At 37.0% G+C, this 16,070-nt stretch overlaps 1 protein-coding gene across 1 annotated transcript in view; it reads left to right on the top strand.

The window, feature by feature from the left end:
• Positions 1-16,070, top strand: part of klf8 (Kruppel-like factor 8) — a 114,638-nt gene that overhangs the window by 35,100 nt on the left and 63,468 nt on the right. Inside the window, 1 exon segment of the mRNA XM_055017424.1 lies at positions 9,555-9,884. Coding sequence (XP_054873399.1) covers positions 9,555-9,884 — 330 coding nt within the window.

Raw genomic sequence — 16,070 nt, 5'->3', positions numbered from 1 at the left:
TGTGAGATGCTTGAACCAGAAAACGGATGATTCATCAGTTATTGTTTCATTACTAGACTTAAATAGACGAAGCTAATTTCGGCAGCGGTGAAGGCAAATGAGTTTTGAAGGATTTTTATAATCCTTGAAAGTTTCTGTAACACAGCGCTGTGAGGTAACTTTATAATATCACACAGATACGTTCATGTTTACAATAGAAACGAGAGATTTAGCTTTGTGTCACAGCTCTGTTATTTCATATCGCTGTTTTGGACCATACAAATGTCGATTTTTGAGAAAAATTCTCTGCTTTAGCCTTCTAGCACTGAGAATAGAGGTTCTCCAAAGAGGATTTAATTTAACAATACAGTCTGACATGGTAGTAAAGCAGCACATCTAATAAATCAACTATTTCTAAGATGACTTGGTTGTGTTTAAACACACAGTACGGGTGTCTTCTTTCACATATCTGGTAGTTTCAGATGTTAGATGACTGCATGAGTGCAAAAACTGCATTAAAATGAGGTGAGAGGAGGAGATGATGACACTAACCCTGCTGCTTGCCCTTATTTCTCTTAGTGTATTCTTATATGTGGCAGTGGAAATGCTACAGAGCATTCCTGTCAGGCCTCCATCACACTGCCTTCTGCTGTCGCTGCCTCACATCAGAGAAATGACTCATTTACTGTTGTGTTTCTAGACGATCCTAACCCTCATGTCGTTCTGCGGGTCAAATTGACCCATTTTAAAGTTTGAAAATGTGGAAAAAAAAATATATTTTCACAGTGAAAACTTCCACATTTTCAACATTTTTTGGTGGAAAAAAAGAAATGTTTAAAAAAAAAAATGTTTCTTTAAGAACATTCAGAAAAAAATCAATCAAAATCCAGCGAATTTTGCTGGATTTTGGTTGATTTTTATGTGAATGTTCTTAAAAAATATTAGAAGTTTTACTGATATTTATGTAATCACTTTAGATATTTTTAGGATTTTTTGGAAGATTTTTACTCACTTTTTGAAAATAATATCTTGCCAAATTTGGGGGATTTTTTTACATGAAACTTTTAAGGGAACCTTTTAAGGAATTATTGGAATTTTGTTCCTGAAGGTTTTGCAAATTTTCAGAAATCTGGGAAATTTTTTTGCAGATTTTTTGGGATTTTTTCAGACAAGGAAACAATATTTTTTGGTGCCCGTAAGTGAGGACAATAGGAGGGTTATGGAGGCCATCGAGATCAGGAAGTGGGCGAGCTGTTCCATGAAAATATTAGAAGTTTTACTGATATATATGGAATCACTTTAGATGTTTTTAGGATTTTTTGGGGAAAATTTTTATTCATTTTCTGAAAATATTTTCAATTTTCATGTTTTTATTTTTTACATTTTTATTTCTTACCAAATTTGGGGATTTTTTTAAAAAAAATTTAACTTTTAAAGGAAACTTTTAAGGAATTTCCTGAAGATTTTGCTAATTTTTATAAATTTGGGGAATTTTTTTGCTGAATTTTTGGATTTTTTCAGACGAGGGAACAATATTTTTTGGTGCCCATAAATGAGGACAACAGGAGGGTTCATGCATCAGATCCAGTGTGTTCCAGGCCTCCAGACCAGGTCACAGAATGAGAACGTTCCCTCAGCTCGCTGCTAACAGACTGCTTGTTCTGAGCGGGTGTGAATGTGTGGGATCTACGAGGATGAAACAGAGCGTTCAGTTCACGCTCAGTCAGCCTTCAGCGGGTAAAAATAGACTTTTAAAAATGTTCAGATCGGCCTGTTTGAAGCAGAGATGGATCCTCTGGTGGGCAGCTGCAGAATGATTGTCCTTTCCAGAACAGTTCTGGCCTGATGTCGTCTGAGGGGGATTTTAAACCTGCAACTAGTGATTGTTCTCATCATCAATATATTTTGATTAATGATAAATTTCCAGAAGCCACAGTGACCCTTCAGACTGCTTCCTGTTCCACGATTATGGAAACTATCCAGAGAACTCCAGTTTTGTTCAGTGTAGGGCTACAGCTATCCATTATTTTAGTAATCGAGTATTCTATCAATTCTTCTGGCGATTAATCAACTAATTGGATTCTGCACTAAGCATGCACGTTACAGCATCAAAAGCAGAAGTGAGCGCGCTGTGCAACAGAAATAACCGTCCTGGACACATACAGGATATAGTATAGTATAGCGGCATTGTACATATATAGTATAGTACAGGTGTATTGTACATATATAGTATAGTACAGGTGTATTGTACATATATAGTATAGTACAGGTGTATTGTACATATATAGTGGTAAATTATACAAAGACTGAGCATCCTTGGCTGAATACTGCATTCTCTGAGTGCTGGTATGGACTCAAATGCAGCTGGATCTCAACATCTTTTCACCCTCGTGTCGTCCTGTGGGTCAAAATTGATCCATTTTAAAGTTTGAAAATGTGAAAAAAAAAATATTTTCACAGTAAAACTTCTGATGTCCACATTTTCAACATTTTTGGGAAATCTTTGAACATTTTTTGGTGGGAAAAAGAAATGTTAAAAATGTTTCTTAAGAACATTCACAAAAAAATCAACCAAAATCCATTTTGGTTGATTTTTTATGTGAATGTTCTTAGATAAAATATTAGAAGTTTTACTGATATATATGGAATCATTTTAGATATTTTTAGGATTTTTTGGAAGATTTTTATTCATTTTTTGAAAATATTTACAAGAATTTTCTTGCCAAATTTGGGGGATTTTTAAAAAAAATGAAACTTTGAAGGAATTATTGGAATTTTCTTCCTGAAGGTTTTGCAAATTTTCAGAAATTTGGGGAATTTTTTTGCTGAATTTTTGTATTTTTTTCAGACAAGGAAACAATATTTTTGGTGGCCATAAATGAGGACAACAGGAGGGTAAGATGTGGCTCTGGTCACTGAAAGGTTCATTTCTCAGCTCCAGAGTGTCACGGCGTGTGTAGGAAAAGAAAAAAGCATCAGCCTGTCTGTTTTCCAGTCCTCCTCGTCCTCTTCCTCTTCCACGCCCCCACCGCGACTTCCTGTGGTGGGATCAGAGGCTGCCGAGGTCACACCCACCCCACCCTTCTTATTCCAGGAACTCCACAGTGGGACCCCTCCTCCGGTGTTGAACACACACACACACGTCACTCCTCATTTACACACACTCTCACACACTATCACTCCTGGTTAGTGCAGCTCCTCGGTGAGCTTTTCCCGTTCCACCGCCTCGTCCTCCGACCAGATGCGGATCAAGTCGGATTTACAAAAAACAGATCCTCTGCGTTTGCTCCCTTCCATTTGGAGCGGCAAACCAGGTGTGATTTGTTGAAGCCTGAACATATCGTAGGTGATACAACAGTCTAGACCAGGGGTGTCCAACATGAAGCCCGTGGGCCAAAAGCGGTCCTCCAGAGGGTCCAATCCGGCCCTCACAGTGGAAAAATTACAGAGAAGACATTAACTGCAGATTGTAAATTAGTAAAACTATAAATTTAAAATCATTTCTAGACCATGACAAGTTGTTTTGATCATAAAGTAAAATACTAGATTGTTCATTGTTCTTTTGTCGTTTTGTGTCTCATTTTTGTAATATTTTGTCTTGTTTTTGTTGTTGAGCACCGTTGGAAGTTCGGGCTTCCTCTTGGGAGAGTCTGAGTTGTGTTTTTTTTTGTGTGATTTGCTGCTCGTATGCTGAGCTGTCCTGGAGGCTGAACTCCACCCAGCTGGAGCTCCAGATTGCATTGAAACAAATGCCGGGGAATTATTTGTAAATCGGGTTTGATCCAGGTCTGGTTGCAGCACCGAGCCCTTCCACACCAATTCTTTCCAACAGATTAGTGATTAACTGGGTGTGCAGCATGCATGTGTAGGAACAGGTCATTTAGAATCAGAAAAATCAAAGCTTTAAGACTAAACGACAAAAACAGAACAACACAAACAAGACAAAAAGACACAAAAGAAACAGAATGACAAAAACGAAAATCAAATAAGATACAAAACAACAAAAAAATAGACCAAACTGCACCAATGAGACAAAAAAAGACAAGAACGAGACACAAAATGACACAAAGACGAATAAAAATGAGACAAAACTACACAAATGAGACACAAAAGAAACAAAATGATAAAAAGAGACACAAAATGACCAAAATAAGAATCAAAGAAGATAGAAAACAATAAAAAATGGACAAAACTGCACAAATGAGACAAAAAACAACATAAACAAGACACAAAATGACACAAAAAATGAGACAAGTGAAATAGAAGAGAAAAATGAAATCCAAACTGACAAAAAAGAAACAAAGTTATAAAAAGAGACACAAAATGACAAAAACGAGAATCAGATACGATACAGAGCAACACAAACGAGACACAGAACGACACAAATGAGACACAAAACTACAAAAACAAGAAAAAAAAGAACAAGAGACAGAAGAAAAATGAGGCACAAAATGACAGAAATGAGACGCAAAGGACACACAAAACGACAAAAACAAGACACAAAACAACATGAATGAGACAAAACAACAAAAATAAGGCACAAAATGTGAGACACAAAAGAAAAAGAAGAATCTCAGTGAGTTCTATCCGGACCGCTGTGAGATGCTGTTGGAACATCTGTTAGTCGCTGAACTTTTTCTGTTTGACGCCACCAAGAGGTCAAAGTTTTAACCTAATCTGTGGTTATTCTCTGAATCTACTCTATGATAAACCCACAATCACATTTTCCAGTGTTTCTTGACTGTATCGTATCCACACTGAGACACTAAACTATTTTTTCAACAGTTCACTTTTATTTTGCAGATTTTCTTTTCACAATTTTGCTGTAAAATCACAGAAAAAAGTATTAATTCAATTTTAACTGTTAAAGAAAAAAGACAGATGCTGTAAATAATTTCTACATGAGAAATCAGTTTTTTAATAAATGGTAGTTTGTTCTTTTACAACATTTCTCTGTCATTTTATTTAATTCTTATTTTACCAAATTTTCCTATTTTGTTAAATTGCAGGTAATATCTGGTGAAATCACAGAATAAAGTATAACTATTAAAAAACAAACAGGCCAAAACTGAACTAAATAATGTCCACATCATAAACCTGCAATTTTATAAAGCAGAATTAATCATTTTACAATATGTGACCACAAATAATATTATTATTATCATTTTTATTACAAATTTTTATTCCTTCTTTAATGATGTATGGACTGTAAAATTACACTATTTTAATTTTTTATATCAGCTGAAATATATATAATAAATGTGTGGGGTTTTTTGTGTTTCAGTTTTCCAAGGTTTTTAAATGTTGTTCTAGAACTCTTTCTGATATATTTTCACAGTTTTTTGTTATTGTTTTTTTTTTACAAACCATTATAACTAATCAGCTGTTTGGTGTAAATTATCTTATAAATTTACGTATTTATTTATTTCCTATAGTACAACTCTTAATAAAGGTTCAGTTTACCTTGAATAAATGCTAGAATAAGGAGAAGGACAGGACTTGTTGGAAAAGGGTTTATTAAAGGTTTTATTTGGTTTAGTTAAAGTGTGTTTGACTTGCAGAGTTTTGCCCTTCAGCCGATCCGTCTGCAGCCTTCAGTATTTTCCAGCAGACAAAAACAAATCCTCCCTCCTCGAGACGCTCCGACATTCATGTGCAAAACGTCAACAAGCGTACTTTCACCGCTGAAGCTCACATTCAGTGGAATAATACACTCTATTTTGTTTTGGCCTGTAAGAAAATCTCCCACAAGCACCTTAAATGTTAGAATAAAGTGTTTAGGACCAGAATGATTTGGCTTCTTGAGGCAAGCAGCTGTTTACTTTTCTCTGTCTGGTGAATTTATGAATGTGTGATTTCATTCATGGCTTGATTCTTAGAGGAGAGCAGTTTTTATTCACGGTACAGAATAAATGGCAGGTGAGAAGTGGCCAGTCACAGAAGAGAAAAGATGATGACGAGGCTTTTTTACAAACAAAATGTAGAAAAAACTCCCAAAAAGTGAACAGAAATTTTATTGAAGAATGGAGGTGGAGGTGGATGGATGCTTCTAATAATGCCACAAAATGACACAAGAAACACTCAGTGACAAAAACATACACAAAAAGACATAAAAGAAACAACAACAAGAACAGGACACGAACAACACAAGACAAAAGAAAACGAGACAAAAAGACACAAAAGAAACAGAACGACAAAAACGACACAAAATGACACAAATAAGAATAAGAAATGAAACAAAACGACAGAAATGAAACACAAAACAACGAAAACCTGACAAAACCACACAAAATCACTAAACAGCGGTTACAGTTAGCATTGATCACCGTGGCAACAATACAAACAGTATATTATCTGACTGTCTGGCTCCAGTGTTAAACAGGAACCTTCAAAATAAAAGCTCATCCCACATATTGGACACATAAAGTGTGTGAGTCTGTGTGTCTGTGTGTGTCTGTGTGTGAGTCTGTGTGTGAGTCTGTGTGTGAGTCTGTGTGTGAGTCTGTGTGTGTCTGTGTGTGAGTCTGTGTGTGAGTCTGTGTGTGTCTGCGTGTGAGTCTGTGTGAGTCTGTGTGTGTCTGTGTGTGTGTCTGCGTATGAGTCTGTGTGTGTCTGTGTGTGAGTCTGTGTGTGTCTGTGTGTGTGTCTGCGTATGAGTCTGTGTGTGTCTGTGTGTGAGTCTGTGTGTGTCTGTGTGTGTGTCTGTGTGTGTCGGGGGGAGGAAGGTGAGGCATGGAGCTGCCTTTACCTTTGTTTGGAGACACAGAGGGGGCTCTGTTCCCTCACAGTGGGACTCAGAGACCAGTGTGTGTCCTCTGTGTGTGTGTGTGTGTGTGTGTGTGTGTGTGTGAGTGGGTGGGAGGTGGTGTCGCTGGGGGCCACACCCAGGGGCCCCACCTCGCTGTGGAATCCACTGGGGCCGCTCACATGCCGGCCTAAACACACTCCCTGCTCCACGAGCTCCACAAAACACACAACAACGGCAGGAAACACAAACAGGCATCAGGACGACTGTAAAAAAGCCACAAACACCAACAGCTCAAATTTGTAATTATATCGCAGAACAACATGCAAATGTCTCGGATTTTCTGCGTTTTAACCGCAGGCGTTTGCTCGTAAATCTGCAGTTGTGTGAAAGTTTTCTGGTTAAAAAAAAAAAATTCAAAAGTGCTGCAGCTGACTGAACCACATTTTTCACACTATGACCGAATGCTGCTGATGTTTTATAGTTAATATCTGAGAAAACTTTTCCTTTAGATGCCTCAAAGGGCGCCGCACGCTGCAGGCGTTTCATCAGAATTCCTGCACAAGGAGGCTTGTAAAAGACAGAATTTAGTTATGTAAAGATGTCAGGAATGTAGTTTTAAAAGTGCTATAATTAGTAGAAAATAGATTAATAAAATTATAAAGATGAATTAAATCATTTCATGCTATTTTAGTGAGTTTTTTTAATTAAAAAATAATGTCATTATCAAAAATCTGTATTTCCATGAATGGTAATTCATTCTTTTGACTGTAAAATTACATTATTTTACTGTATTTAAATAATCAAAAATGTTGTTATTTTGCAGATTTTTGCTGCATAATCTTTTTTAAAAATTGCTCTTTTTTATATTTTCCCTCTTCTGTTAAGTTACAGGTAATAATTCGTAAAAATCACATGAAAAACATGCATTTCAATCTTACCTGAAATAAACAACCACATAAAATAAAATAGTCCCACATTGTAAACAATGTCCATTCAAATCTGTATTTTAGAAGTTGTAATATGTTCTTTTATCATGTTTTACTGTATTTAAATCAGCTAAAAATATCACTTTTCTCCAGCTATTTGCTGTTATTTTTGTAATTTTTAAATATTATAATATCCCTCTGTTTTTGTCTTGTTCTTATTTTTTTCTGCCAACAAGAATTTAAACATTTCACGGGAAAACTACTGATGCTCCAGGTTTAAAATGTGTAGCCCTGTTGGTTCTAGCATTAAAATTTGGTTCAACACATTAATTATTTAACAGAGAAACTGCTCTGTGTTAACGCCTGTCAAAGCTTTTATTTTGAAATGATATTATGAACATTTCTTGTATTTTGCCCAAACTTTATGACTGATGCAGCATGTTTCCACTCATTTAACAGAGTTATCTTTGAGGCAACAAAGAAAATCATTAAAATATATAGATTAGGTTTCATTTTTCTTGTGTTTCAATGGATTGTTTTTCAGTTTTTTTAAGAGAATACGGTTGGAAAATTCATTCTGCAGCTTTAAAGTCTCTCTCCGGCCATTGATTACGCCCCTAAAAGCTCATTTCTGTGTATCCAAGTTATGTTTTATGATTTTTTCAAACTGAAAATCATCCTTTTCTGCTCTATAATATCATAGATGTAACTCTAAATCATACCATTGATCAGTCAGTTCATCAGTTACTCAAAAGAATGCAAGTTTTTAAGCAATTTGAGGATTTTCTTTTGTTCTCTTTTTTATATTATCAGTAATGACTTCATACATATATTTGTCTCTTATTTGTTATGCTATTAAACCATACTTTAGCCACTATTAGTATCGTCATTATAGTTTGGATTTATTACCTCAAATCTAATCCCATTTTATTAAAAAAAAAAAAAAAAAAAGACTAAAATTCTTGCACGGCTGCCTGTTTTCCTCTGGTATTTACCTAAACATCTAAATAAAAAAGAGTAGAACTGTGCATTCATGAAAGAAAAGTGTTAAAATTATGGCCTATTGAATATATACCTCCCCCTGAAGCTCCTAAAATATGTAGGTCAACTTATGTTGGGATGTGAAGTAACCCTTTCCAGTAGATGATTTACATCTGGAGAAAAAAACCACAAACTCTGCTTAAGTTCCTGGATAGTTTTCTGATGATTATTCAGATTGAGAGTGGAATCGTGGAGCAAACGGAGGCAGAAAAGAGGTGGAGGGGTGTGTTGGTGTGTTGCATTTACTGCCTGGCACTCCTCTCTCTCTCTCTCTCTCTCTTTCTTTCTCTGGGTGTTTGTGTCTCTCGCTCGGCTTCCAGAAAAGGGTGTGTCGGCCTGGCTGAGCTGAAAGGGAGGGAGGGGTCATCTCACGGCTACTCCTCCCTGTGTCTCACTCTCATTTCTCTTTCGTTCTCATTCCCTCAGTGGCTGCCTCAGGATTAGGCCTTTGTCTCTCTGCCTCCTCTGTCTGTCCCCTACTTTAACTCTCTATCTCTTTCTGCTTTTTTTATTTATTCATTGACTAAAACAGTGTGTTAGTGTGTGTTTTTGCCCCCTCTTCTGGCAGATTTCGGGCTTTTAGAGTTGAGGTAATTCTTCTAGGTTTTTTTTTTAATTGTTTCCTCCAAACTCCTTCCTTCCTCTTCCTTATTTCTTAATTCCTCTTAAGAACAACTTCTTTCCTTTCTCCTTTCTCTCCTGGAAGTTTTTTGTTTCTCACCTTCTTCCTCCTTCTCTGCTGTTCCTCCCCATCCCCCCTTTCCTTCCCCCTTATCACCTCCTCTCCTCCCCCCTTCACCACCTTCTTTCTCTTTATGATCCTTCTAACCTCTCCTTCTCCTTCTCCTCCTCCTCCTCAGTGCCAGTCGACTCCAAAGCAGAAGAAGAGTGCTGTGAGCGCCCGGAAGAAGCAGAGGAGCCCGGCCAAGCAGAGCGCCTCCACCCAGCAGCAAACGCCGCCGCCGTCATCGCCATCGCCTCCTCCTTCGGCCCAGGAAGAGGAGGAGAAGAAGGAGAAAGAGGAGCCGGCGACCAGGCCTCGGCAGGGGGAGGAGGAGGAGGAGCTGCAGGAAGTGACGACGGAGGAGCCGGTGAGGGTGAAGGAGGAAGGAGAAGAAGAGGAGGAGGAGGAGGAGAAAGACATGCCCTCTGTACAGATCAAACCAGAGCCAGAAGAGATGGAGTGCACGGTGAGGAGGAAGGGTGGGGTGGATGGGGAGGGATGGAGGAGGTGATGGACGGAGGAGATCAGGTGGGTGTGTTCAGGTGTGGCTTTGATTCACCGTCGGACATGTCGGATCGTGTTTAGATCACGACTGGAGGATGTTTCTCCACATCTGGAGCTTCATACTGAGTCAGAGGTTCCACAGCGTCAGGCTGTCAGATACTAACATCATGTAGAGATTCAGCTTCAGAAACTCATCACACTGGACTTATTTCATAGTTTTCTCCATCATCGTTTCCATTGACTGTCATAGGAACAAGTTAGTTGCTGAAGCTAGCATTTAGGAATATTAGCAAAACTCTGGGTTCGGCTCACAAATCAAGGTCAAATGTTGTCGTTTCGGCATCAAGAGGTTTCAACCAAGTCAAGGATTACGATTAGTTTAGTATAAGTTAGTTAAAGGATCACAGTTGATCTTTTGTCAACATACAAGATGGAACAGAAAACATGGAAGCAAAATGCAGACCAGAGCCAGTTTAGATCACTGAGATCTGAAAGGTAAAGGTTTTTAATTTGCAGTTTTAGCAAAAGTCCAGATTCAGATCACGAATCGAGGTTTAGTGGCGTCAACAAATTTACGCTTAGCTGAGTATCAGTTTGTCAGATATTAAGACTCACTTGTAGAGATTTTGCTTCAGAAATCAGAGTTGATCTTAGGTTAATGTTCAAGATGGAGCAGAAAACATGGACGAAAAGTGAGACCAGAGTCAGTTTAGATCACTAATATCTTAAAGGAAACAATTAGTAATTTTAGCAAAACTTCCAATTCAGATCACGGATTGAAGTCACATGTAGTCAGGTAAATTTAAATGGAATCAGGTGGCAACAAGAAGCTTTCAAATGATTATTAGTTTGTCAAATATTGACAGTCCTGTAAAGTTTCAGCTTCAGAAATCCATCAGAATTGATATTTTCTTTATATCTTAGAAGCAGCAGCAAACATGGGAGCAGAATGCAGACCAGAGTCAGTTTAAAAAGCTCAGATCTGAAAGCAAAAGTCCAGTTTGTCACAACCTCAATCATATTTTCATTGTTTTCTCCATCTTTTGTGAGCATGTTGACTTTGCTAAATGCTAACCACCAGAGCGGACAGAGGATCAGATCGACTGAACGTCTGTAGAAAGGAAAACAAAGGCAAACAGTAAATTTTATACCCAAAGTCCCATCCATCACAGTTAACTGATCGTCCTCCTGCTGTAGCTGGTCAATCACTCATTTTCAGTTTTAGCTCCAGAGAAACTGACTTAGATCGACTTCTTCTAGCCTCCTTATCTGACTGTTTGATAGAAATGTGATCCAAGTTGAAATTAATTAGAATTTTTTTGTGTGTAGTCAACGTAAATGTGTTTTTGGGGTTAGAGTGAATAGATCAGGAGGTTTTATTTTAAATTTTAGAACAGGATCTGTGCATGTGAAACATGTTGTCTCAGGTTCTGAGGTGATGAAATCTGATGAAGGAAGTTTGGTTTTAATAACAGATCCTTAAAGTTGAAACTTTATCAGACACCTAAACACAACAGTACTGAACAGGTTGTCTCTCTGGTCTTTTCCATTATAATTTTGCTTTTTTTGACTAAATCCTGACAGTAATCGCCTTAAAAAGAGCAATTGTGGGAATTTGACCTTTTCTTTTACCCTCCTGTTGCCCTCATTTACGGGCACCAAAAAAAAATGTTTCCTTGTCTGAAAAGAATCCAAAAACTCAGCAAAAAAATGTACCAAATTTCAAAAAACTTGCAAAATTTCCAGGAAGAAAATTCCAAAAATTCTTTAAAAGTTTCACTTAAAAGTTTTTGGTTTAAAAAAAAAAAAAAAAAAAAAAATTCCCCGAATTTGGCAAGAAATAAAAATTTAAAAAATAAAAATTGGAAATGAATAAAAATCTTTCAAAAAAAAAAATCCTAAAAATATCTAAAGTGATTCCATATATATCAGTAAAAGTTCTAACATTGTCTTTAAGAACATTTGGAAAAAAATCAACCAAAATCCAGCGAAATTCGCTGGATTTTGGTTGATTTTTTCCAGCGAAATTCACTGGATTTTGGTTGATTTCCGAATGTTCTTAAAGAAACATTTTTTTTTAGCATTTCTTTATTTGCACCAAAAAATGTTCAGAAATTTCCCAAAAATGTTGAAAATGTAGAAGTTGAAAATATATTTAAATATATTATTTTTTCCCCACATTTTCAAACTTTAAAACGGGTCAATTTGACCTGCAGGACGACACGAGGGTTAACTGTTAGACTTTCGCAAGAAAGAAAGATCACGGGTTTCTAAACTATACTGGACAAAGATATACACACAGTAAGTAATATTTTAATGAGTTCTGTCCATTGTTTTTACCATGAGGGAATAAATATTTGTCATTCAAGCACATGGCATCTGTATGATGTCAAGAACACTCTATATTGGAAGTGATATCTGCAAGTCGTAGAGTTAATGAGGGTGTTGGTGCTACATGTGAAACATTGTCCAACTCTTCCTGAGGGGTTTGGCAGGTATTTTAGGGAACAGGATGCTGTTTTCAGACATCCAGAGTTGTCTGATGACAAACAGTGGAGTTGTGGATGTTCAGGCGCCTTGACTACTAACCGACAACCAGCCAACGGCCGCTTGTCGTCTTTCACTTGTCGTAATGTCGTTTGAATGAAGCTGTATTTTAAGGCGTCCTTTTATAGTCGCGGCTCTAAGGAGTGTCTCTGGTCTGGTCACACTATCTAATCATTGTCTTTCAGAGCCACACCTGAGGAGGGTGTGGATTAACTCGGTGGTCAACAATTTGTCACCAGCTGAACAACTCAAAAAACGTCATGTGAATCACTGAATGCTAAATTTAACCCCTTTCCAACCACAAAAGAAAGGTTTTCCTCCATGACAGGATAGAAGATCAACTATATTCTGGTTGTATTGTTGAGTTCAGTGCAGATACTTAGAGACTTCCTTCTCTTGCACAGTAATTTTCAGTGTGGACACGTCTGATGTTCTACAGTTCAGCAGCAAACTGTGCTCTCTAGGAATGAGCAGGTATTTGCTAATGTGAGCAGGATGTTATGAAAAGTCAGTTCCCGTTTGACACGCTGCTGACCACATTTAGATTTGGAAACTTCAGGATTGTGTTTTCATCTGGACAAGCAGAAGTTGGGCAGAGTTATTGGGTGTTTTCAGTCTTTACGTGTCCTTCCATGATTCATTACGTCTAAGATGACTCCCAGTTTTTCCTTTCTGCTGCCATGATATCCTCATGTTGCTTTTAATAACAGTTTCACCCCAATGTCGGTCCAAGCAAAAAACTATTTCTCTCATTCCTGTTCTTCCTGCGTACAACCAAGCAACCCAACTTCTACTTCCTGTTTACACCGGCACGCACATGCTCAGTGTGTGTGAATGGTCATGTGGTTTTCAGATGTGTTGGTATGGACAGAGACTGTTTTGCGAAATGGTGCTAAAACACTGTAATTTTCAAACAGTGTTTTAAAAGGACTAACTTTATGTGAAGGTGTTTCCATCATCATTTATAGTTTAAATCACCACACGCTTAAACTGAACCAGTTGTTTCACAAATCTTCTGTTTGCTAAATGCAATGGAAATTGTGTCAAACAGGACAAACACATACATCAATTTCTGACTTTTTGACTTTAAATAGCTCCAAAATGCACCAAATTATCGCAATGTTTGAAAATTGAAGTAGTCCTTTTGCAGCATTGGGTTCTTCTTTTGACGAACACCAACTTTGACCTGTTTCTAAACTTTCTTCATCTGCTGTTACATGTTATGATGTTCCCAGCACCTTCTAAGACAGTCTCCTGTGATAGTTCATCTCACTGACACGGTCGTAACGCTGCACCCGTCATCGTTCCACTTACATCAGAATTAGTATGGATTTAATTTTCTAAAACCGTATTAGATGCTGGGAGTTTCCCATCAGTGGAGACGTAGGATGTGGAGGTTCTGATGGACAGAGAAGGACGGAGCGTGATAGAAATCCTGGGTAGAGAGAAGCATGATAAATACATGGAGAGAATGACAGGAGAGATGGATGAGGAGGACGAAGGAGGGATGGGTTGATCAGAGCGCTGAGCTGATGATTTTTTTATGAGGAAGAGGAGGTTGAAGTTTGGATGGTTTAGTTGCAGTTTCGATTATCCAACTCTTCTGCTTCTTCAAGGTCTTTCTCTTCTGCTCGTCCCAAATAAACCAGAATGATGAGCTTAAATCTGTTTTCCAAGGCCAGAACTAACTCAATTTGAGTTTTTGAATCAGAAAGAAAAGTTTTCAACCCATTTCTAAGGTCTTTTTTCGAGTAACTAATCAATAGTTTGGTGAAAAATGTCTGAAGACGCTGACATAGAGGCCTGGATGGTGGTTGTGGCTTAGTTAGTTAACCCTCGTGTCGTCCTGCGGGTCAAAATTGACCCGTTTTAAAGTGTGAAAATGTAGGGAAAAAAATATATATTTTCACAGTGAAACTTCTAATGTCCACATTTTCAACATTTTTGGGAAATCTTTGAACATTTTTTGGTGAAAAAAAGAAATGTTAAAAATGTTTCTTAAGAGCATTCACATAAAAATCAACCAAAATCCAGCGAAATTTGCTGGATTTTGGTTGATTTTTATGTGAACGTTCTTAAAGAAAATATTAGAAGTTTTACTGATATATATGGAATCACTTTAGATATTTTTGTGATTTTTTGGAAGATTTTTACTCATTTTTTGAAAATATTTCCAAAAACTTTCTTGCCAAATTTGGGGGATTTTTTTTTTTTTTTTAAATAAAACTTTTAAGGGAAACTTTTAAGGAATTATTGGAATTTTCTTCCTGAAGGTTTTGCAAATTTTCATAAATTAGGGAATTTTTTTTCAGACAAGGAAACAATATTTTTTGGTGCCTGTAATGGAATCATTTTAGATATTTTTAGGATTTTTTGGAAGATTTTTATTCATTTTTTGAAAATATTTACAAGAATTGTCTTGCCAAATTTTGGGGATTTTTTTAAAAAAATGAAACTTTTAAGGAATTATTGGAATTTTCTTTCTGGAGGTTTCGCAATTTTTCAGAAATTTGGGGAATTTTTTGCTGAAATTTTGGATTTTTTTCAGACAAGGAAACAATATTTTTGGTGCCTGTAAATGAGGACAACAGGAGGGTTAATAATGATTCATGCAAACGCTGTCAGGTAACATCGGCTCTGCTGTGAATTTCGCTGGATTTTGGTTGATTTTTTGTGAATGTTCTTAAGAAACATTTTTAACATTTCTTTTTTTCCACCAAAAAAATTTCAAAGATTTCCCCAGAATGTTGAAAATGTGGACATCAGAAGTTTCACTGTGAAAATATTTCTTTTCCCTCACATTTTCAAACTTTAAAACGGGTCAATTTTGACCCACAAGACGACACCAGGGTTGACGGGGAAAAGCTCCTCGAGGATTCTCCTGCTTGGGTTACCCGGCACATCGCCTGAATTCCCCTGTGGCTTTATTTCCCAGGATCAAAATATTTTGGTCTGACCGCTCGCTAATAAATTACACAAGCTGTATCTCTTTTCCTGATGATTTACTCCAGGGAGTTTCTCTTCGCCCATATCTCTCCATCCATTTCTTTTCCATATGTTTTTTTTTCTTAGTGGGTTTGAGGAGTTTAAATAATCATTTTTCCAGAAATATGCTGTTGCACTTGAAGCATTTGGTGTCAAGCGTACAATCACATCTAACTGCATAATTACATGGTTTAATTGATATAATATCGATCACTGAGAACTGAGCCCTGAAACGTGATAAAACTTGTAGTCCAAACTATTAAGTCATGCATCAGGAGGAGGTAAAATCAGTCTGTTTTAAGCAGATGTTGATTTTCTAGATTAAACTGAATTTTTAACCTGATTATTTGGCATTTTCAGAGCTGTTGTAATTGTCTTGTGTTGCTTTAATCATAAATCATGTCAAATATTTCCTGATCTGTTCATTAAACCATATTAATTTGGCAGGGCTTGTACAATCAGTGCATTAAAGCACAGATGATAAATACGTTCCTTTACAACAGTGTTTGCAAGTTCAGTTCAATCACTCAGAAAGACAATCTCAATGCCTATTTTTTTTGGATTTTCTGCTTTGTTGCTTGTTTTCTTTTAAAATATTATAAAGTTTCATTACTTC

Source organism: Amphiprion ocellaris, chromosome 14, assembly GCF_022539595.1.
Source record: "Amphiprion ocellaris isolate individual 3 ecotype Okinawa chromosome 14, ASM2253959v1, whole genome shotgun sequence".
Taxonomy (NCBI): Eukaryota; Metazoa; Chordata; class Actinopteri; family Pomacentridae; genus Amphiprion; species Amphiprion ocellaris.
This window is presented reverse-complemented; position numbering and strand designations above follow the sequence as displayed.